The sequence below is a fragment of the Calliphora vicina genome, chromosome 1 (assembly GCF_958450345.1).
Source record: "Calliphora vicina chromosome 1, idCalVici1.1, whole genome shotgun sequence".
NCBI classification, from domain to species: domain Eukaryota; kingdom Metazoa; phylum Arthropoda; class Insecta; order Diptera; family Calliphoridae; genus Calliphora; species Calliphora vicina.
Window position 1 is genome coordinate 17,131,652 of NC_088780.1, and position 25,473 is coordinate 17,157,124.

Here is a 25,473-nt window from a genome sequence, read left to right on the forward strand (position 1 = left end):
AAACAATCAGCCGCTTTTCAGTTGGCAAATGCTAGTTGGCCATACAGTGAGTGCGTAACGTAAGAATAACGGCAGTAGGCAGGCAGTTTTTTCTGTTAAAATTGTGTTATATCCAGAGTATATTAGAAATTAAAATAATATATATAAATCAAACTACCTCCATAAATACCTCAACTTTAATAATATAATAAGGAATAAATAATGTGTAAATATTTTATTCTTAAAAATTACAAAATGGTTTTAAATGTGAGCCTATTAATTATTGTTTTATTTTATTCTTTGCCATTACAGTTTCAGCCGCTAATAATACCATGCAGTATGGTCAGAATATTTCCATACCGTATTCTCAACCCCAAACTGATTTGAATTTTTTAAATGCTGCCGCCTCCGTGGATCATAAAGGTAAAATTCATCCAAAAATTGAACGTGATCGGGAAGAAGGTAATAATCGCATTAATTATTATTATAATTTTAATTCAATACAACGAAATACAATTAGTTATAACACCTCTATAATGAATCGTGATAAACCCACCGACCACCCTACTGATACTCTCGCCTTAACGTACAAGACCCAACAGGACCACAGCTCCCGTTCCGTTATGTCGTCGTCGTCTGCTGTTACAAATTGTAATAATTTTAACTATAACAATAATTTCGGCATGTATAACTGTTATATATAAAAGAGTTTCAAGGACGCTTACTTAATTGTATATACATATAGAGTATATAGTTGCTACATTCATGCATATATACTTATTTACAAGCAGTTGTGTTTTTAAAAATAGCAGTAATGGTGAAATGTTCCGGAAGTTTATAATAAATAGTTTACTTTTCGTAATGAATTAGGTCATAATTTCTTTAATCATTAATCACTGTAATTTAAAACTGGTTTATACAAGAATAATATCAAGAAATATTAAGTTAAACATTCAGAAAATTTGTGGCATATATTAAATTTTGCAAAAATTGAGATATAGGGTGCCAAAGTCCACCCATTTCGGGGATAAGACTTGTTTTATTAAAAAATCCTATATTAAATTAAAAGTATATTCAGAATTACTCACAATTATATAAATAACAAAAGATAAACTTCAAAAATAATACTGGGTAACCGGTAGTCGTTTACAAAAATCCGATTTAAAATGTTTTAAAAAGTACAAACTTGCATTTAGAAGCTTAACTAGAGTTTAAAATCATATTTCAATACTTAAAAATTTTATTTTCTATATTTTGCTGTAAAGAAAAGAATATTTATTGACACATTAATTTAGTAAATTTAACAAAAGTGTAAATATCATAAAAAATAACATTGGCTCGAGTTATTTTATTATACTTTGCTAAAAGTAACCACTTTTTAATTTAACGAGTAACCATATTATAGGCTGTAAAGAAAAAAATATTTATTGACAAATTAATTTAGTAAATTTAACAAAAGTGTAAATATCATAAAAAATAACATTGGCTCGAGTAACCGGTAGTCATTTGTAAGTAACCGGTTTTAAAAATCTTAAAAAAAAGTATATTGCCAAAATTTTAGTTTAAAGTCATATTAAAGCTCTTAAAAATGTTATATTTAAAAGTTGTAAACCAAAAACCACATATTTGTTTAACGAGTAACCATTTCATTTACGGAATAAAATCCAATATATCTTGAAAAACTTTTTTAGTAATTCTAACAAAAGTGTAAAAATCCTTAAAGTACACAAATTTCGGTAGTTATCTGTAAGTAACCGGTTTTAAATTTCATAAAAAACAGCTTATTTTCGAGACATGAGTTTCAAATCCTATTAAATCACTTAAAAATGTAACATTTAATATTTTGGTAAAAGTAACCACTTTTTAGTTTAACGAGTAACCATATTATTTGCTTAAAAAAAAACAATATTTCTTAACAAATTACTTAAATAAATTTAAACAAGTAAGAGTGCTATATTCGGCTGTGCCGAATCTTATATACCCTTCACCAAATTATACTTCAAAATTTTAAATATTTTTAGGTAAACAAAATTTAATTTTTTTTCCAGTTGTTTTTTGAATTTTTTGAAAAAAAAAATTTTTCGATTGTTATTTTATATTTAATTATTTTTTTTTTTTAAATTTAAAATTTATTTTTTTTAAATTTTAAACAATTTTTTTTTTTAAATTTAAAAATTTTTTTTTTTAAATTTAAAAAATTTTTTTTTTTTAAATTTTAAAATTTTTTTTTTAAATTTTAAAATTTTTTTTTTGTTTTTTCAATTTTTTTTTTTTTTAAAAAAAAAATTCGGGTTCAAAATTTTTTTTTCCCGATTTTGACCCATTGTAGGTCCAACTTACTATGGTCTTATATACGTCGTTGCAAATGTCTTTGAAATATCTATCATTAGATATCCATATTGTCTATATTAATGTCTTAGTAATCCAGATATAGGTAAAAAATAGGTCAAAAATAGAGGTTGTCTTGGTTTTTTCCTCATATCTCAGCCATTTGTGGACCGATTTTGCTGATTTTAAATAGCAAAATTCTCGAAAGCATGTCTGACCGAATTATTGAAGATTTGGATCCCGAAGATATCTGGGGTCTTCAGAAAACTGATTTCAACAGACAGACAGACGGACAGACAGACAGACAGACAGACAGACAGACAGACAGACAGACAGACAGACAGACAGACAGACAGACAGACAGACAGACAGACAGACAGACAGACAGACAGACAGACAGACAGACAGACAGACAGACAGACAGACAGACAGACAGACAGACAGACAGACAGACAGACAGACAGACAGACGGACATGGCTTAATCGACTCCGCTATCTATAAGGATCCAGAATATATATACTTTATAGGGTCGGAAATGAAAAATGTAGAAATTACAAACGGAATGACAAACTTATATATACCCTTCTCACGAAGCTGAAGGGTATAAAAAAGTGTAAATATCATAATAACAATAACATTTGCTCCTGTAACCGGTAGTAAATTATAAGTAACCGGTTTTAAATATCTTAAAAATGGTATATTGGCAAAATTTGAGTTTAAAATCATATTGAAGCTCTTAAAAATGTTATATTTAAAAGTTGTAAACCAAAAACCACGTATTTGTTTAACGAGTAACCATTTCATTTACAAAATAAAATCCAATATATCTTGAAAAATTTCTTTATTAATTCCAACGAAAGTGTTAAAATCATAAAAATATAAAAAATCTCGAGTAATCGGTTGTCATTTGTAAGTAAGCGATTTTAAATTTCATAAAAAACTGATCATTTTTGAAACATAAGTTTCCAAACCTATTAAATCATTTAAAAATATAACATTTAATACTTTGGTAAAAGTAGCCACTTTTTAGTTTAACGAGTAACCATATTATTTGAGGAAAAAACAAATATTTCTTAACCAATTACTGTAGTCAAAATAATAATAGTGTAAATATCATAATAACAATAACATTTGCTCCAGTAACCGGTAATAAATTATAAGTAACCGATTTGAAATTTCATAAAACACTGATAATTTTTGAAACATAAGTTTCAAATCCTATTAAAACACTTAAAAATATTACATTTAATACTTTGGTAAAAGTAACCACTTTTATTATCATGAGTAACCATATAAAATTCACAAATTACTTTAGAAAAAATTATCAGATAATAAACTCCAATATTTCTTAAAAAATTTCTTTAGGAATTCTAAACAAAGTGTTAAAATCTTTAAAATATAAACATTTTTGGAATAACCGGTAATCATTTGTAAGTAACCGGTTTTAAATTTCATAAAAAACGGATTATTTTCGAAACATAAGTTTCAATTCCTATTAAAATACTTAAAAATATTTTATTTTAAGCTTTGGTAAAAGTAACCACTTTTTAGTCTCACGAGTAACCATTTCAAATAAGGTACAAAAATAAATATTTGTTCACAAATTACTTAAGAAAGTCTGATAAGGATGAACAAATCATAAAAGTTAAAAAAAATCTCTAGTAACCGGAAGTCATTTGTAAGTAACCGGTTTTAAATTTCACAAAAAACTGCTTATTTTTAAAACAAATCCTTTTAAAGCACTTAACAATATGAAATTTAGTACTTTAGTAAAAGTAACCACCTTTTAGTCTATCGAGTAACCATATCAATTATTGTACAAAAAAATATATTTTTTCGAAAATAAGTTGATAAGTATTAAAAAATTTCTCGAGTTACCGGTTGTCATTTGTAAGTAACCGGTTTTAAATTTCTTAAAAACAGCATATTTCTGAATTTTGAGCTTAAAATCATATAAAACACTTCAAAATTGTATATTTAATTATTTTTTAAAGTAACCGCTTTTACAAAAATAAATATTTCATCGAAAATTACTTTAGAAAGTCTTAAAAAGATGAAAAAAAATCTTGAAAATAGTCAAATTTCTATATAATCCCATTAATTTAAATTTCGTTCTTTTATATAAGTAACCGCTTTTTAATTCAGCGAGTAACCACATTATTTACTGCATAAAATTATTTTTTCTTTAAAAATTACTTTAGTGGGTCTAACGAAAGTGTAAAAATCTTGAGTAACCGGTAGTCAATTTTAAGTAATCAGTTTTAAATTTCTTAAAAAACAGCATATTTTCATAACTTAAAAATAAAATCCTCAAAACACTTAAAAATTTTATATTTAATAATGTAAAATCGTTAAAATAGAAAAATTTTCTCGAGTAACCGATATTCATTTATAAGTAACCGGGTTTAAATTTCTTAAAAAGCAACAAATGGAAATAAAATACTTAACTGGACTTTAAAATCATAGCAAAATATTAACAGAAAACACTTTGATATAAGTAACCGCTTTTGCACAAAAATATTTTTTTCTCAAAAATTACTTTAACCTGTTGTCATTTGTAAGTAACCGATTTTAAATTTCTTAAAAATTAGCAAATAGTAATTAATTTATTAACTGGAGTTTAAAATCATATTAAAATACATGGTAATTTGTACTTTTAATACTTCTATAAAAGTAACCGCTTTCTAGTTTAACTAGTTAAAATATTATTTACTGTACAAATCCCAATATTTCTTGAAAAATTACTTTACTGAGACTAACAATAGTGTTCAAATCCTTAAAATAGAAAAAATTCTCAAGTAATCGATAGCCATTTGTAAGTAACCAGTTTTAAACTCCCTAAAAACTAAATATTTGAGAAACTTGAGTGTATTTTAAACTTTCATAAAGGTAACCACCTTTATTCTAACGAGTAACCATACTATTGACTTTTCAAACATCAAGATATCTTAATAAAGTCTTACAAAAGTGAAACAATCTTAGAAAGAGAAAAATGTCTAGAGTAACCGGTAGTCTTTTGTGGTAATCGGTTTTAAATTTTTAAAAAACAGCAATACTTGAGTTGAGTTTAAAATCATATTAAAACACTTGAAAATTTTACTAAAATATGAGTAATCATATTAATTGCTGTACAAAAACAAACCTCCATTATCACAATGTATAGTTATGTTTTAACCTATTTTAACCGACAATATAACTATAAGTTAACACATAACCAGAATTTGTGTGAACCGGTTTTAAATTAATTTAAACAAAATCTACTTTCCATCCCTGAATGTTACATCAATTTAAAGTGAATGCCAATTTAATTTACAGGGTGAGCTAGAAGTTGTCAAAGTTTACTAACAATTAATTGCAAAATTTTGCTATTTTTTTAAGCACAACTGTGTAAAGTATACTATATAGTAAATGTGTATGTATGTAAGTTTATTACTTTAACAGTTTTTTTTTTGGTGGATGGGTATGTCTGCCGTTGGTAACAGCCGATGAAGAGGAGGCTTATAAATTTTTTACATTATTTTTTTTTTGTATATTTAAGGAGCCGGACGAGTAGTACGAGTACTATACTATATATTGTAGGCTTGTTATAACTGATACATTTCATGTTGACATTGTTCTTTTTTTTGGTTTTATAAATTTAGTTAAAAGATGAATACATATAGAAATTATGTTAATTTTAAATCAGTTTATTCTTTTTGTATATTGTTGTTAAAATTTAAATAATATTTGCTCAATTCACAATTTTAAGTATGAGTTTTATGTCGTCTGATTTCATAATAGTAGTAAAATTGTTGTTGGTAATTTTTATTTAAAACTGTCTTCTTATTTGAAACGAATATTTAAAAGAAAGCACCAGCAATAAAAAAAGGTGAAACTATCGAGTTTTAAAAAAACAATAAAAAGTAATTATAAATATAATGAAGTATAAAAAAATAACCATTTTAAAAATCCAATTTCCACTCCTGGTAGGATATCAATTTAAACTGAATACCAATTAATGAAAAGAAGAAAACTAAATTTCATATAACAGATTGTGAATTAATCAAGTTGTATTAAACTATAGTTTACTAAACTATAGTTTATCAAAACTTGATTAATTCATTATATTAATTAATTATAATGTTTGAACGATCTGTACAAAACGTGTTCTAGTGATAGAAGAAGAGTTAAGCATTTAGATTAATATTAGTAGAATTATTAAATTTGAACACAAGGCTCTCTACAGTGAGTCTAAGTTAGGAACTTTGCAAAGGACCATGTTATTGGAACTTATAACTTTTTTAATCATATACATACATATGTATATAGAGTGAACCCGAAGAAACTTATACTTGCATAAAACTTAAACTTTTTACCACCATTAACACGAAGTCTGGTTATGCCATAACTAATAGTTATACTGCCCGTTAACATTATTTTTGTATGAAAACTGTCAGTATAACTATTAGTTAAAACATAACCAGACTTCGTGTTACTGGGGGTTAATATTCAAATTCTCAAAAATGCGTAAATTTATTCAAATATTGTACAAATTCATTAAACATAAATGAAATATCTTTCCGGAAATCCTTCCATTAAAGATTTTAAAGTTGCTTCTGTTACCTTACGTTTAAAATTGGACATGTTCTGGAATGCCTTCCCTGTGTTCTTTAATTATTTTTTTTACAAGAGCCGAATATCTATCCACAGGCCGAAGTTCTGGATAGTTTGGTGGATTTGCTTCCCGTGGTACAACTTCTTTTGCCTTACCAATAGGTCTATTTTGCTTTCTTATCCAGGTTTCCTTTTACTTCCTAATACTGTTTAATGGCCTTGGAAACAGTATGACGATGAACCTTCAGATACTTTGCTATTTTTTTGAAAGTCCATATGGATTTTTTATAAGTTTTTTTTGAGTCACTCTTTATTAACTTTTCCACTAATTTAATTTGTTTTTCTTAAAGAAACTTTGACTGATAGAAATGAGAAAACATTTCGAGCAATAGTCAGCTGGTCATCTGCAATGAATTCGGTTTGAGCTGTTCATAAGTTTGCCTTTACATTCCTGACTTGCTATCAGTTTATACTGAATGCCATTCTAGAAAACTCATTCCTTTACATAAATTTTCAATTAGGGAAACTCAAATCAGTTTTCTTTCGCGAATGCGAACGAAATCTTTTATTCGATATTGTGAAACAGTCTGTCAGTTTTTGTTAAGCTTTTAATTGACTTAAGCCTTTTTGTAATAGATTTGAATTGAAGAAGAATTTAATCATTCAATACATTTTTAAAGATATTAAAGTAGTGAATTTGAATTCAATTTAATGATTCTATAAAGAATGAATTCTTAAAGGAATACATTTGAAGTACAAAGGAATTAAGCCTTTAAATTAATTCATAATGAATTCATTAATAGAATGGTTGAGATATAAAATTAAGAATTAATTGTTTCGAATCTTTGTATAGAACTCGTTTCCACTTAGACTGACACTGATAACGGAATGATTAAGAGATACATATATTTAGTTTTGAATCGAATTACAAACATTGAAAACATTTTTGTAATTCGATTGTAAATTATTGTATAGAGAAGTTAAAGAGGAGGACTTAAGCTTTCAAAATATAAAAGAACTGTTTCACGATGTCGAAAGAAAAATGATTCGAACAAGTTTGTATGAAAACTATTCGAAAGAATTTTAAAAACTAACTGCCTGTTCCACGATGTTGAAAGAAAAATGAGTCGAACAAATTTGTATGAAAAACACTCAGTTTTTTAAATTCTTTCGAATAGTTTTCATACAAATTTGTTCGAATCAATTTTCTTTCGACATCGTGAAACAGGCCTAGAGTGTTTTTCATGCAATTTTTTTGACTCGTTTTTCTTTCGACATCGTGGAACAGGCAGAAAACTCTTCAACATTCTACTGAAATACAAGGTGGGCTACATGCTGTCAAAGAAGTCCACCTTGTGTGTGAAAAAGTTTTACAAATCTCAGTTACTTATGTGACGATTTGGCAGATTTTCAATAGCAAAATTCGAATGTTCGTATTTGACATATAGATATGGTTCTCTAGGTTATCTGGGGCATTCGGAAAACCCATTTTTACCAACATACTATTAGAGAGGCATTGCTAAATCGATTCCACTATATATGTATAAGGATACATTATTAAGATTTATTCTTTAGCATTACACCAAGTCTTTTACAGATCGAAATGAACCGAAAATTAGGAAGTTTCATATCTAGTTTGCAATCGACCGGCTTCTATTTGTATTATTGATAAAAATCCACACAATTTTTTCAGTTTTTTTTCTATTTTATTATAATAAAAAAATGTAACTATAGTTTAAACTTTTGTTAAACTTTTTATTTAAATTTTATGTTATTTATAATTTTAAGTTAACTAAACCAAAGAAAATTTATATTTTTTGTTATTTTTTAAGAATTCTTATTAATTTTTTTAAATTATAGTTTTATACATTATTTTTGTTAATTATTTTTAATTTTTTTCTGAATAAAATCTAATAAATTTTGTAATTTTTATTCTAACAATTTCATCATAATTTGTTTTCTTTTGTTGTTCATATTATGTGATTCTTTTGTTGTTGTTGTTTTTACTGTTTATTTGATAAAATAACTGTCAGCCCCCAGACGTTTCTATAGCAGACTCCTAAACCCCCACCACTTGCCAGACATATTTCTCAGAAGAGAAGCAAAAAAAAAACAGATATTTCTTTATATTGTTTGTTCCTAATGTAAAAATTTGTACGGCCTTGAGTTTAGTAAATATGTATTTAACATTATACATAGGTATATATATAAATAATATATATATACATCTATATGTTTAAATGTATATACATACATATACTTTTTATAAGAAGCCTAAAAATGTGTGTATTTTAGAGCCTGGGATTTGTAGGAAGTAAATTGCTGCTGCTGTCATTATTTTCTCTGTTGCCGATTTGTTTGTTCTAAACATTTCTATACCTTCTATGATTTCTATTGGGGTAGGTTTTTTTGTCTTTATTTATTCCTTCAAAGCTTTGAAAAATCTTATATACACATTATAAATAAGTAGGTTCCTTCATGTTCCTTTTGCTTTTTATATTGTACATAATGATTTATTTTTGGGGAATTTGTTAAGGTTCTTGGAAAAATTAAATAAAAATGTAGATGTAAAATAAAAGTTATAAAAAAAGGTAAATTTAAAGCTGCAAAACATAAAAAGCAGCTTTAAAGAGATTTAGCTTTAAAGCAAATTAAAGTAAAACAAATATTTTTGACATACATTTCATTTCGTATAAGTCAGAAATTTTAAGGGGTTTTAATAAAGAAAACATTTTTAGAAATAGCTTATAATTCATTTGAAATAAATCAAGCTGAAATGATAAGTTGTTATGGGTATTTATAAGTATTTCCTGTTTCTGAAGTGATTTTAAGTTTGGTTCTTCAATTTATCACCTTTAATGGTGTTTTATATGTTAAAAAAGTCTGACCTTTCTTGGCAAGTTAATAAACATAATTATTAATGTATTTATAAAGATAATTAGGTATTAATGTTAGTTTTACAGCAAGTACGAAAATTACTCTTTCCATCCCTGTCCGTTATATAAATTTATATTGAATGTCAATGTAGAAAAAGAAGAGCAGTGGAATATTTTACCATTTTAAAATACCTTGTAAATTTCTTTAAAACTATTGTCCAATTTTGTTACTAATATAAATAGAAATACATAATTATTAATATAATTCAATAAAACATTAAGTTTTACTATCCCCGGGCTAAAATATTTAAAATTAAACAAGTAAGAGAGCTATATTCGGCTGTGCCGAATCTTTATACCCTTCACCAAATTATACTTTCAAATAAATTTTTCAAAAATTTTTTTTTTCCAAATTGTTTTTTAATTTTTTTAAAAAAAATTTTTTTTCCAAATTTTTTTTAAATTTTTTTTTGGAAAAAAAAATTATTGACAAAAAAAATTTTTTGATGAAAAAAAAATTCGGGTCAAAAAATATTTTTCCGATTTTGACCCATTGTAGTTCCAACTTACTATAGCCTTATCTACATCGTTGCAATGGACTTTGAAATATCTATCATTAGATATCCATATTGTCTATATTAATCTCCGTTATTTATGGACGGATTTTGCTGATTTTAAATAGCAAACTTCTCGAAAGCATGTCTAACAGAATTATTGAAGATTTGGATCCCGAAGATATCTGGGGTCTTCAGAAAATTGATTTCAAATAACAGACGGACGGACAGACAGACGGACATGGCTTAATCGACTCCGCTATCTATAACGATCCAGAATATATATACTTTATAGGGTCGGAAATGAAAAATGTAGAAATTACAAACGGAATGACAAACATATATATACCCTTCTCACGATGGTGAAGGGTATAAAAATGTGTTCGATACTTCATAGAAATTCCACTTACCATCCCTGAGTGGCATATCAATTTATAGTGAATGTTAATTTATAACAAGAAGTTGTGTTCATACAACTTTACAATAAGTTGTGAATTGAAATTATGCTTGTAACTTCTAAACTTTTGGTCCGATTAAAAAACTTTGTATACAAAAATAATGGAGAAAAACTTAAGCTTCAGGAATATATAATTTTAAATAACTCTATTAAAATGCAAGGTGAGCTACAGACTATTAAAGTGGTCCACCTTGTGAGGTGGATGTCTCACAGAAGTAATAAACATAAAAAGATCTATATCGTTTAAACTACTGGTCTGATTAAAATATGATGTATTTAAAAGTTATAGAGAAGGACTTAAGCTTTAAGAATATATAACTCTTACCCAACCTGTTGTTTAATAAGATATGATACAGGCTGTCAAAATGGTACACCTGATCATAACGGTACGCCTTTTAGAAATGTTCACCGATTTGTCTGAATTTATACTTTTTTTTAAATTAAAATGGATGCAAAACTAAAATATTCTTACAACACCAAGTTTTGTCAAATATTTTATTACAGTTATTACCCCCTGTCTATACTTGACAAATATTTATCATAACAATTATTGACGTTTGTTGTCAAGACAAAGTTGTCTAAGCAAAAGCACTAACAATTTTATCATAACAAAGTAATAATACTAACAAGGCGTATTAACAAGGTGAGTGCATAAAATCAGCTGTTTCTTAATTCGCTGTGGTTTTATGTACACTATATGTCAAACATTGTTTATGTTTACATTTGTTATTGTAAATAACATAGTAATATTTTAATTCGCCTTGATTTTGACATTTAACGTACATTTTAACAAAAACAAATTGCCTGTTGTTTTTGCATTGTTGTATTTGTTGCCGGGACGCACTCACCTTGTTAATACGCCTTGAATACTAATAAATGGATAATTTTATCTTGACAACCATTTCATCATGATAAATATTTATTTTAATTTTAAAAATTGATATTATTTTCTTTATTGCAAATAACTTTTAGATGAAAAAAAGTAAAATTTATATAAAAAATTTAATTCCGTGATGAAGAAAAATTCTCAAAATCAATATTTTGAAAAATTAACTAAAAGAGGCTGAATTTTAGACAAACTATTTTCTTTAAACATTTTCTCGAATGTTTGTTTATAAAATTATAACTTTTTCTAAATAATCCACTAGAAAAGACTTCAAAATTTTTTAATATCTACATTTATTACAGATTTTGTCAAGCATCCTTCATTTGTTCATGTTTGAAATTAAGAAAATTTTGAAAAATTTTCATAATTTTTTAACTGTAACAAAAAGTTTCGCCCGACTAATTTTTCTAATTTTGAAACCTTTGAATATAAAGGAATATGTTTGAAACAAATGAAAAGTTTTTAAAATTTATTAAAAACTTTATTTTATATAGATTTTGATAAGTACCCTACTCCCAGCAGTTTTTGAAATTGATACATTTTAAAAATACCATAACAAAAATGTCTTGCGTATTTTTTCTAATTTTGAAACCTTTTAATATAAATAAATATGTATGTTGGAAATGAACGAAAAAACTTCACAATTTAGTAAAAGCTTAATTTTATTAAGATTCTTTGAAGCATGCTACATGCAATGTTTGAAAAAGCCTCGTCTACTTTTTCTAATTTTTATATAAGAATATGTAAGAAATATGTCTGAAAATGAACGCAAATACTTCAAACTTTATTAATAGCTTTGCAGGGTTTGAAATTAAAAAAAAAACTCGTCTGCTTTTTGTATTTTTTAATCCTTTTAATATAGAAAAACACATTAGTTTGAAATTAAACGAAAAGGTCTTGACATGTACCCTACTTCTAGCAGGCCCTGACAAAAAAATCTCTCCCACCTTTCCTAATTTTCAATCCTTTTAATAATCAGAAATAATTTTGAAAATAAAATCAAGGCCGGCGGAATAGATTTCGTGAAAATACTTAAATTTTCAATGAAATTATGCTTTAAGCTTAAAAATCTGCAAAATAAAATTAAGAGTTTTTAAAGCAAAAAATTTAAATTTCATTTGTCTCTTTTTTTTGTAAATATTTCTAAATTTTCCGGAAATATTAAACATATTTATAAATTTTTAAAAAGTTCACACAATTTCCTTTCTGCTGATATAAAATAGGTCAAATTTTTCTCTGCCAATTGACAAATTAATGGACTCCAAATTAACGCCAACCTAAAAAATTGGCTTTTAATTTCTTAATTACAATCTAGTGATTCCCAACTAATTTTCAATATTAAAACCTGTGGTTAGTACTAACCAAAGTATACCAAGTAGTCCAACTCTCTATTTTATAAATTTACTCTCTCACATATACGGGTACTGTGTAAATTCAACACCCTTGTGAGAGAATTATACACATCAAAAGTCTCGAAATTTTATCTATAAATTGTCCAATAAATATAGTTTGATACGCGTAAATTCACTAACACACATTATTTTATAATTTTTTTCAACACATTTAGCACTTTTTCTTTTCCGAAGCAAGTCCATTTCGCACAAACTAAAAAATATTTTTTTATTAATTTTGACGTTTTATTTTGTTTGTGGTAGGTTTTAAAATATAGAACAGAGTTTCAATTTTTGGTATTGAAAATAGAACAAAATTTAAATAAATTAAAATTTAAACATTTTTTTAGAACTCTGTGTGTATGGTGAAAATTCAAAACGAACCAACACATATACATTTTTGTAACTAACACATATTTAGACTTAGGTACTTTTTCACTAACACATGTATAGAGTTAGGTACTGCTGTCAAAGAGTTGGACTACTTGTTATACTTTGGTACTAACTACTGGTTGACACTTAATTGTTAATGAGGTTTAGTTTCAAAATTTATTATTTTCGTTTCAAAATTTTCCTTTTCTGTTTGCTTTTCGGTCAAAACCTTTTACACTCTCACTCTCACTATTCTATTCTTTGTACTCAAAATTCCCCTTTTTTCCCTTTCAATTTCATTCTATTTCCGCTACCTCAGCAGTTCTAAATCAACAGATTTTACAAAATGTCAATCAATCGTGGCAAACATTGGCCAATACTGCCAATACCGTGGATTACTCATCGCATTTGCTCTCCGCTACACTGCCAATTTCCATACAACACTTCCTCAAATATTCCGAAACGATTAAAAAGGAATCCTCAGGTATTGTGGGCTCACAAATCAACTCAGGGAATTTGAATTTGAGCAATTTGGATACGACTTCGGGCTTTAACATAAAAAACGATGTGCTCAAGAATGGCAGCAATTTGGCCAGTTTGGCACTGGGCGGGGTGTCGCTGGCACCCAGTCAAACCCAGGCGAATGGTAATCATCATACACATAATGGCAATGGCTCGGCGGGCCTGGTGGGCATGGATCATCAGCAGCATATACCGAATTTGAATGATGTCAATAGTGCCCAGCAACAGCAGCAAATGGTGGCCAATCAAGTAATGCCGCCCACAAATGGCAATGTTAATGTTACCACCAATGGCAATGGTGTGGCTAATGGCAATACAGTGGTTACCAGCACAGCGCCTGCAGCAGCCAATGGTACGGCAGTCACTGTGGATGGTACTGCACCGGCCGCCCCCACTAAGGGCAAGAAGGGTAAGAAGAAGAAGCCCCCAAAGGAGAAGAAACCCCGACCAAAACCTGGTGAGATTAGGGAAACCAAGGCTTTGGATGGTTCGACTTTGTACTGTTGTCCCGAATGTCAAATGGCCTATCCGGATCGTTCTTTAATTGAACAGCATGTCATATCGCATGCGGTGGAACGGCGTTTTGTGTGCGACATCTGTAATGCAGCGCTGAAGCGTAAGGATCATTTGACCCGACACAAGTTGTCGCATATACCGGATAGACCACATGTGTGCAATGTAAGTTTAGATTTTTGGAATCTTTTGATCATTTTATTAATTTTTCTTTGTTTCCAATAGATTTGTATGAAATCATTTAAACGAAAGGAGCAATTAACTCTACACATTGTCATACATTCCGGCGAAAAGAAACATGTTTGCATTGAGTGTGGAAAAGGTAAGAGTTGTAGTTTTAATATAAAGATTTTATCCTGTATCCTTAGAGAGAAGGGAATAGACTCAAAACTAATTTCTCTTCTTGGTCTTAGTGAATTTATAAAAACATTTAGGATTCAAAACCTTTTTAAAACCTCATTTGTCTTGTCTCTCCCTCTCTCCCAAGGTTTCTATCGCAAGGATCATTTACGCAAACATACACGCTCTCACATCGCTCGTCGTGTTAAATCCGAGGTTTCAGCCCAAAATGTCAACACCACTGGTACTGGCACCAACAACAACAACAACGCCAACAATCAGAACAGCACTCTACATGGTTCCTGAGGTTCGTACAAGGACTTTTGGTAAATTATTATAAAATTTCTAAACTAACAAAATGTTTGGGATCAATTGCAATTTAAAGAGAAATTGGACAGGAAATTACTTTTCAATTTCTCTTTAATTAAGCAAAGGATTTCAAATATTAAGAAATTTTATAAAAATTTACTAAATGTCCTGCTAAGCGTCATATTTTTTTTATATTTTATTTAAAAAAAACAACCCCCTCAACCTCCCCCATTTTAAATTTAATTTAAATAAAATTTTTTAACTTTTAAGTTTATTTTTCTTTCTTTTAAAAAAAAACTTAATTTTAAAACGCACAAATTTGCTAACAAAAATGTTAAATTAACAAAAAAAAAATATAAGATTTGTTAAACTCAAAAAACAAATTTCTGAAACTTTATACTTCAAGAAATAATAAATAAATACTGAAATGATAGCAATTAAAATGTACAAAAAAATATACAAAAACAAAAAACAACAAAATATTCATATTTACAAAATAAAATTAAAAAACAACAACAATTAATAATAATTAATAAAGCAAAAATAAAGAAACTTAACCCAACATTGCCAGCTGAAAAGCCAAGTTAAGTTAACTTACAGAAAACAGTTTTTTGTTTAAACATTTATAAATAAAATATTTGTGATCTTTGCTGGCTAAAAAAAAAAACAAAAATAATTATAAATGAAAAAAATAAACTATTTGTGTATATTTATTAAATAATAGATATTTTGTAAAATTTAAATGTGCAATTTTTTTAAAACAATTTTTATTTAATTTTTAAATACATTTTTTTTGTTATTAAAATTTATATTTTTTTTATAACTTTTACACATTTTGTTAAATAATTTTAGTTTTTTTTAGATATTTATTTTAATTCTTAAATTATTAATTAGTTTGATTAAATCTGTAATAGTAGAACGTCTCTAAACGTTTTCAAAAGTAAAACACACTACACTGAATAAGAAATGTTAATTTAACAAAAAAAAAACAATAATTTTTAAGTTTTCCTTAGTTTTTAACAAAAATGTCTTAATTTGAATTCAATTTGAATGTTTTAATCATAGAGAAACATAGAGCGGAAACTAGAAAAAAAGTCAAACAAAAAAATTACTCAAAAAATCACACATACGAGTGTTGTTTTTGTTTTCACATAGTTTTTTCTACTAATACATTCTCACCACTTAGGTTTCGTACAACTGAGTTAGGTCTTTGACAGGAGAGTTTCCACTCTATGTATATTCTCTATGGTTTTAATTTCAACTTTAACAAAGTTATAAAAGTTCAATTCACAACCTATGAAATGAGTTGTATCTTATTGATAATTCCTATTTTTATATTCGGTACAATATATTTTTAGTCCATGTTTTTTGAAAATCCTAAAAAAAATATTTATGTAAATTTTTGCACTTATTTAGTTAATAAAACTACTTTTAACTATATTTTTTAATGTATAATTAAGTAAACATTCAAGATTTACAATCCTGTGCCTAAAACAACAACAATTTTAACATTTTTTTAATACCATACAAAAATTCCATTTTCCATCCCTGGCTGTCATATCAATTCGTAGTGAATGCTAACTGGTAAAAATACAACTCTTAACTGGGATGTGAATGGAACAATTTAATTTGCATGTTTACATGATTTTTAAGCAAAATATTAGAAAAATATGCATATTTATGGACAAGTCATATAGTTAGCTTTAATTTGCTACCAAATATGTCTGTAATAAATGTGTATAAGATTTTTTTAATACCAAACAAAAATTACATTTTCCATCCCAGGCTTTCATATCAATTCATAGTGAATGCTAACTGGTAAAAATACAACTTTAAACTCGGATGTGAATTGAACAATTTAATTTACATTTTTACATGATTTTAAAGCAAAATATTAGAAAAATATGCATATTTATGGACAAGTCATATAGTTAGCTTTAATTTGCTACCAAATATGTCTGCAATAAATGTGTATTAAAAAACCAATAACAATGTTTTTTAAACATTGGTTACGAAAGTTGTAACATTTTTTTTTAATTGTGCCTCTTCAATTAGCCCGAGAATAGCAAAGAACAAATCAAATATTTAATACATAGTCTTAAAATGACAATGTAGTGTAGTCAGATTGTAAAAAAGGCAACATGCTAGCTCTCCCAACAAATTGAGGGCGAATAATATTAAATTATATTATAAACAGCTTACTATTAGCTGCCTTAAACAACAACAATTTTAAGATTTTTTCTAATACCATTCAAAAATTCCATTTTCCATCCCTGCCTGCCATATCAATTCGTAGTGAATGACAATGGTAAACATAAAACTCTAAATTGGGTTGTGAATTTAACAATTTAGTTAACATTTTTACATGATTTTAAAGCAAAATATTAGAAAAATATGCATATTTATGGACAAGTCATATAGTTAGCTTTAATTTGCCACCAAATTTGTCTGTAATAAATGTGTATTAAAAAACCAAAAACTAAATTTTGTAAACATTGGACAGACAAGTTGCAACATATTTTTATGGCAAAGTAAACTTTGGATTGAGCCTCTTCAATTAGCCCGGCAATATAATTTCCTTCAGAATTATAAAATCTGGGCTTTTATTAATCAAATGTTTAATACATAGTCTTAAAATGACAATGTAGTATAGCCAAATTGTAAAAAGGCAGCAGTTTTACTTTGTCAAGCAAATAATATAAAATTTTGCAGCTATATTAAAAACGAAAATGTAGCATTAGCTGTTTATAGTATACACTTTATACTATAAACAGCTAATAGTAAATTCTCTCTATAAAAAAACTTTTTAGTGTTGCTTTAAATTACTTATTGTCTGCAATAGAATTTATTCTAGTAACAAAGATGTTTGTTTAACAAATCAAATGTATCGATGGAATAATCTGATATACGGTTGTCGTATCTTACAAAGTTGTCAGTAAAATGTTCAATAAATGGTTAACAACCATATGTTTTAATATAAGTTCTCATGGTTGTGTTAACCATTTTCTGAGCATTTTTCTGACAATCGTATACCCGAAGCTTTACACACGAAATGGTCTAGTCAGGTGTTAAATAAAAGACAATATTCCGTTTGTACCATTTATTAAAGTATCAAAGTTATCGATAACTTTTTTAATAGAAACTTAATCGATTACTTTGATTTTCCAAAGAAATGTTATCGTAGCTTTATAAACGAAATTTTCTAGTCAGTTGTTAAATAAAAGTCAACATTCCATTTGTACCATTTATTAAGGGATCGAAGTTATCGATTACTTTTTTAATAGAAACTTAATTGATTACTTTGATTTTCCAAAGAAATTTTATCGATAATTATGATTTTCTACAAAAATTGTCAATAACTTCGATTTAATATGGAAAACATATCGATTATTTTTATTTTTACTTTGATTTTTTTTAGAAAATCTAAGTTATCGATAACATTTCTATATAAAATCAAAGTTATCGAAATTCTTTTTTAGAAAATAAAAATTATTGATAACATTTCTTTGTTAAAAAAGTTATCGATAACTTTTCTATGGAAAATCAATGTTTTCTGTAAATTTTTTTTATAAAAACAAATTGCTAACATTTTAATATTTAAATCTATCGATAAAATATCCTTTTAACAACAGTTCAGTTATCGATCAAATTTTCAATTAACCGATTAATTTTCAATTTCAGTGTAGTGTTTTATTACAATATTTATCATTTATTTTCAATATTTTGTTATTTTTTTTTAATTTTTCCAAAGAAAAAAAAAACCAAAAAATATTTAATTAGATGTAATAATGCTTTTAAGGCTTTATGTATTTAAGCTTATAAACTTATTATATAATATTAGTAGTTTTTAAATTGAAAAACAAAAAACCAAGAAAATTTTACTTTTTAATTTTAAATTCCAACTAAATAAAAAAATTTTTAACAAACAAAACAACTCGAATAAACCAACTAAAAATATATCCCAATAATATACACTCATAGTAATTTTGCAAATATTTTTATTAAATTTTCAAAAAAAACAAATTCAATGCATTTACAAACTATTATTTCGAAAAAAAAAATACAACTAAAACTGTCACCACTAACTGTCAAGTATTTTTATTTTGTTGTCTTAAATACTAAAATAAACTGAAAACAAAAACTTTTTAACAAATTAAACAACTTTGACAAACAAACATAAGATAAAGAAAGTAAATGAAAACTGCAACAAAATGTTCAATATAAATCAATACAAATATTACAGTAATTAAAACATTATTAAAGACAAAACTTTATATATAGTAAACAAACAAATAGTTTTAACTAAACAAAATAAGTAAACACACAAAAATAAAATGACAAATATGTAATTGAAAATAACTTACTTACATATATATTTTGTAAACAAATGACAAATCGCAAAATGTTACAACATTTTTTTTTTAAAAAAAACTAAAATTTTGACAACAGCATAATAATATTTATTTTTTTTTTAAAGAAAATAAAACTTGCAAACAAATTACATTTTTAAGAAATGAAAGAAAAATAAAGGAAAAAAATAAGTAAACTTCTCAGATAAAATTATGGTAAATTTAAAGTTCAAAAAACAAAACAATATTTATACAAAATAAAACAAAACATAAATTTAAATAAATATTACAAAATACAAACAAACACAAAAGTGTATAACAAAAATGAAAGCTAATGTCAGCAGGAAGGAAGCATTACTAATATTAAAAAAGATTCCATAAAAAATAATATACAAAAATTACAAAACAACAATTAAAGTAAATTAAATAACAATAATCTCCATTTATATACATACTTACAAACATACATATGTACTTCAAAACATAAATAAATAAATTAATACATTCTTAATATACAAAAAATAAAATAATAATTAATTTTTAAGTATCCCTCCCCCCCATAAATACAAACATATTTTACCATAACAAAATAAATAAATAATCAATCACATCAATGTCATTTTTAAGCCAGTCAGTCGCTGCTGCGATTATTTGTCAATAGAGTTGCTATAATAATTTTTTGAACAAAAGAAATATAAAATTAATAATTTTATATACAAATGAATAATGTACAATACAATATACTAAACTACTTTAATAATACAAAATCCAATCAAATCCTTTAGTATTACCCTTTAGACAAATATGAGTAAAATCTTTAAGGTGAAATTTGGATATTCAGCATCGAGTTATCGATAGCTTTTCTAGAGAAAATAAATTATTCGATATCTTTTTTATAGAAAATCAAAGCTATCGATAACTTTCTATAAAAAAAAGTATCGATAACTATAGAAAAACCAAGTTATAAATTACTTATATATAGAAAAATCGATAATTTCTATGAAAAATTAAAGTTATCGATTACTTTTCTATAACAATCAGAGATATCGTTAATATTTCTATAGAAAATCTATATTATGGATATCTTTATGTTATCGATAACTTTTCTAGTTAAAATCAATGTTCGATATTTTTTTTATAGAAAATGTAAATTGTCGATAAATTGTTTATGGAAAATCAATGTTATCGATAACTTTTCTAAAGATAATCAAAGCTATCGATAAGTTTCTACAAAAAAAAATAAAATAATCGATGACTTTTCTATAGAAAATCCAAGTTATCGATAAATTTCATTAGAAAATAAAAGTTATCGATAACTTTTCTAGAGAAAATTTTACTTTTCTGTAAAAAATTTAAATAATTTTTTTAGTTATCGCTAAATTTTGCACAGAAAATCGTAGTTATCAATAACTTTTCAATAAAAAATCAATATTAAAATAATTTTTCTAAAAAAAATCAAAGTTTTCAATAATATTTCCATGAGAAATCAAAGTTATCAATAACTTTTCTACTGAAAATCAAAGTTATCGATTAATTTTTTATAAAAAGTCAGAGATATCGTTAAAATTTATATAGAAAATCCATGATATTGATATCTTTATCGATAACTTGTCTATAGAAAATCAAAGTTATCGATAACATTTCTATAAAAAATCTCAGTTTTCGATCATTTTTCTACAGACAATCAAAGTAATCGATAATTTTTCTAAAAAAATTCAAATTTATCGATGACTTTTCTGTAGAAATCAAAGTTATCTATAACTTTTCTTTAGAACACCTGAGTTATCGATGACTTTTCTATAGAAATCAAAGTTATTGATATACTTTCATCAAGTGAAAGTTATCGATAACCTTTCCAGAAAAATAAATGTTCAATAGAAATCCAAGATATCCATATTTTTTCTAAATAAAATTTAAGTTATCGATAAATTTTCAAAATGAAATCAAGTTATCGATAACTTTTCCATTAAAATCAATGTTATCGATAACTTTTCTACAGAAAATCAATGTTATCGATAACCTTCCGATAGAAAATCCAAGTTAACGTTAACTTTTCTGTAGAAAATACTAGTTATCAATAAATTGTTTAGAGAAAATCATGATCATCGATTACTTATAGAAAATAAAAGTTTTCGATACAAAATCTATAGAAAATTTAAGTTATCGATGACTTCTGTATAGAAAATTTAATTGATTGATAATTTTTCTAGAAATATTTAAAGTCGTCGAAAACTTTCCTAGATAAAATTAATGTTATGGACAATTTTTGTATAGAAAATCCAAATTATTGATAACTTTACCATAGAAATCAAAGTTTCATTATAAAATAAAAACTTTCGTTAACTTTTCTATAGAAATTCGAAGTTGTCTATGAGGGTCTATCATGAGTTTCCCGGCTCTTAACTGAAAGGACACACTGCTGCTGTCATCAGACATCTGTCAGTTGACTCCTGTCAAAATTTGAACAAAATGCGTCATTTAGTTTGTGTTTGACAGCCATTGATAGCAGACTACCTCGTGACTAGAGGAGAAATTTGGAAAAAAAGTGAATTTCATCTGCCCATTAATTAATCATTATTTTTTGCGGAAAAACTAAAGGCTTGATAAATACTATGGTACACAAGTGGTTTACAGAATTTCGTTTAGCCCCGAGTGACTATTTCATGTTTCCAAAGCTGAAGAAATTTCTGGGCGGAAAGAGATTTGACTCCACCAAAGAAATCATCTCATAAAAAAATAGCTATTTTGATGACCTCGACAATTTTTATTTTTTGGAAGGGATATAAATGTTGGAGAAACGTTGGACAAAGTGCATAGAGCTCAAAGGAAACTATTTTAAAAATAAAAATAACTTTTTATCCAAAAAATTGGGTTTCATTCAAAATAGCAGGGACTTTCTTACCCACCCTTGTATCAATAATTCTATAGTTTTCGTTTACTTTTCTATGGAAATTCCAAGTTATCGATAACTATTCTTGATGAATTCGATATTCCATATCTTTTTTAAAGGAAATCCAAGATATCCATATTTTTTCAATGAGAAATCAAAGTTATCGATAACTTTTCTATTGAAAATCAAAGTTATCGTTAAATTTTCTAGAGAAAATCATGATAAGCGATAACTTTCTATAAAAAAAATTAAATTATCGATGACGTTTGTATAGAAAATCCAAGTTATGGAATCTTTACCAGAGAAAATCAAAGTTATCGATAACTCTTCTTTAGAAAATCAAAGTTATCGATAAATTTTCTAGAGAAAATCATGATAAGCAATAACTAGTATTTATCAAGCTTAAAAAATCTATAGAAAATTTAAGTTATCGACAACTTTTTTTATAGAAAGTTTAATTGATTTATATTTTTTGCTCTTTGCTAGATTTAATTAAATTTATCGATAAGTTTTCTACAGAAAATCAAAGTTATCGATAACTTTTCTATAGACAATCAAAGATATCGATATTCTCAGTAATCGATTACTTTTCTTTAGAAAATCAAAGTTATCGATAACTTTTCTTTAGAAAATTAAAGTTATCGATAACTTTTCTTTAGAAAATTAAAGTTATCGATAACTTTTCTTTAGAAAATTAAAGTTATCGATAATTTTTCTTTAGAAAATTAAAGTTATCGATAACTTTTCTTTAGAAAATTAAAGTTATCGATAACTTTTCTTTAGAAAATTAAAGTTATCGATACATTTTCTATAGAAAAGTAAAGTAATCGATAACTTTTCTATAGAAAATCAAAGCTATTACTTTCCTAGATAATATCAAAGTTATCGTTAATTTTTCTACATAAAATAAAAATGATCAATCTTTTCTATAGAAAATCAAAGTTTTGATAATATATAATAGAAAATCAAAGATTTCGTTAAGTTTTTTTAGTATAAAAAGGTAATCGATAACATTTGTTTTTAACAAGTTTCTAAATATTCAAATTTCCCCTTTTATTTTTTAATCTTCTCTTTTTATAACATATTGAACCAGAGTTTAAACTCCGTTTTACTAAAAACCAGTATTTCAACTACATAACTCTGTCATTAAACTACAAAATAATATGTGTAACAAACTGAACAAAAACAAAACTTAATATTTTTACTAAAATTAAATTAAATAGTCTTCTATTGCAGAATATAAATAAATAACAAACAAACAAACTTACTATAGATTACAACAACAACAAATACAAACAAATAACTACAATAAGAACAAATAAATACAAACAAAAATACTTGCAGAAAGTACAAATCTTTCATAATTACTTAGAAAAAGAACAAAAACAAACCAAACAATAGTAGTATTAAATAATTAAAGAAATAAAGAAATAAACAATTTATGTTTTTTTGCCATAAACTACAATACTTTTTTAAAATATACAACACACACACACAATAAAATAAATCCAAAACAATTAATTGATAATTTCGAAAACAAATTCAATCATGACCGTTACAAACAAAAAAATTCACAAATCATCCCATTAACTATTTACAAGTTTATAAACAAAAACAAATATAAATTATGGTTAAACAAAAAGAAAAAGTATTTAAACAAAAACGTATATTGAAGTAAAAAACAAATTTAGCAATTCAAAACTCAGGGATGATGCCTCCAAAATATTAAAACAAAAACAAATATTTAAACAAAACAAAAACATAATAATAAAATTTCGCAATATTTGAAAACAAATAAATTACGAGAGCAAAACAAAACCAAAAAAAAAAAACAAAGAAATTATGCAAAATTAACTCTAAAATTAATAAAGAAATTTTAAATTTTTTTGAAAATTATTAATGAATTATGAAAATAATAAAATGCACAAACACACACACATTTTTTGTAATATTGATAAAAGTTTAAAACAAAGTCATTTATTGAATTTAAAAGAAAATAATTTCATTTAAAAAGAAACATGATAAGAAGTAGCATTATTATTTTCTAAAAAAAAACTAATTTAAATTAAATATTTTTAATAATTTATTGAAATTTTTATTTTATTTTTGTTTAATTTTAAATATTTTTATTTAAAAATTTTGGAATGTGGTTTGTAGGAGGAAAAATCAATATTATTTTAAAGAATGTTTAGATCATAGAGAAGAATAAATAGATCGGAAACACTCCTGTCAAAGACCTAACTCAGTTGTCAAAAACCTAAATAACGAGAATATATTACAGCAGTTCTAGGTGAATTTACCTTTCATTTAGGATGACAACTAGTTACATAACTAGCTACGTAACTAGTTGTTTTAACACAAGCATGTCGTTAGCCTTGAGGCTTACACTTGGGTTTTTGACAATTGGGTTAGGCCTATGGTTTAAGTAAAATGATTGACAAAGGAACAAATTATTCATAATTTATATTTTCTATTAGAAATATTAATAAGAACTTTAATTATCTAAAGAAAACTTTGATTAAAAGTTATAAGTAGGCGGCGGATTTGCAGGCATTTATAAATAAATTTATGCGCCTAAAGATAGGCAAGAAATCTGTTAAACAAAATAGTTATTACAACGAAAAACAACAAAAACAAAATAGATCAGTACTCGTTCTGTTTGTTTGTTTTCATGCTTTAATAATTATTTTTTAATAAAGCATATTCTTAGGCGCATCATTTTATTTATAAATGCATGGAAATCCGCCCCCTAGTTATAAGTAAGGAGCGGATTTACATGCATTTATAAATAAAATTATGCGCCTAAGAATATGCTTTATTAAAAAAATAATTATTAAAGCATGAAAACTAACAAACAGAACGATTATTGATCTATTTTGTTTTTGTTGTTTTTTGTTGCAATAACTATTTATGTTTAACAGATTTCTTGCCTATCTTTAGGCGCATAAATTTATTTATAAATTAATCCGCCCCCTAATAATGACAGAAATATCTTATATTTTCTAATGATTATTTTAATCTTCTTTGAAATCTTTAAATTTATTGTATTTCGTTTAATTTTCATTTCTCAAAACTAAAATATAAAAATGAAAATATACATATTTTTCTATTTAG

The 25,473-nt window shown here is 25.8% G+C and overlaps 1 protein-coding gene across 4 annotated transcripts in view; it reads left to right on the top strand.

Moving 5' to 3' along the window:
• Positions 1-15,200, top strand: part of l(3)neo38 (lethal (3) neo38) — a 53,190-nt gene extending 37,990 nt beyond the window's left edge. The window contains exons 2-5 of one of the 4 annotated variants that reach the window (XM_065516503.1): positions 292-441; positions 13,757-14,637; positions 14,698-14,794; positions 14,960-15,200. In XM_065516503.1, the coding sequence (XP_065372575.1) occupies positions 292-441; positions 13,757-14,637; positions 14,698-14,794; positions 14,960-15,117 (1,286 nt within the window). In that variant the 3' untranslated portion in view covers positions 15,118-15,200. The remainder of the gene's footprint in view (positions 1-291; positions 442-13,756; positions 14,638-14,697; positions 14,795-14,959) is intronic. The other 3 variants (XM_065516504.1, XM_065516505.1, XM_065516506.1) reach the window with 3 other exon arrangements.
• Positions 15,201-25,473: the final 10,273 nt, after the last annotated feature.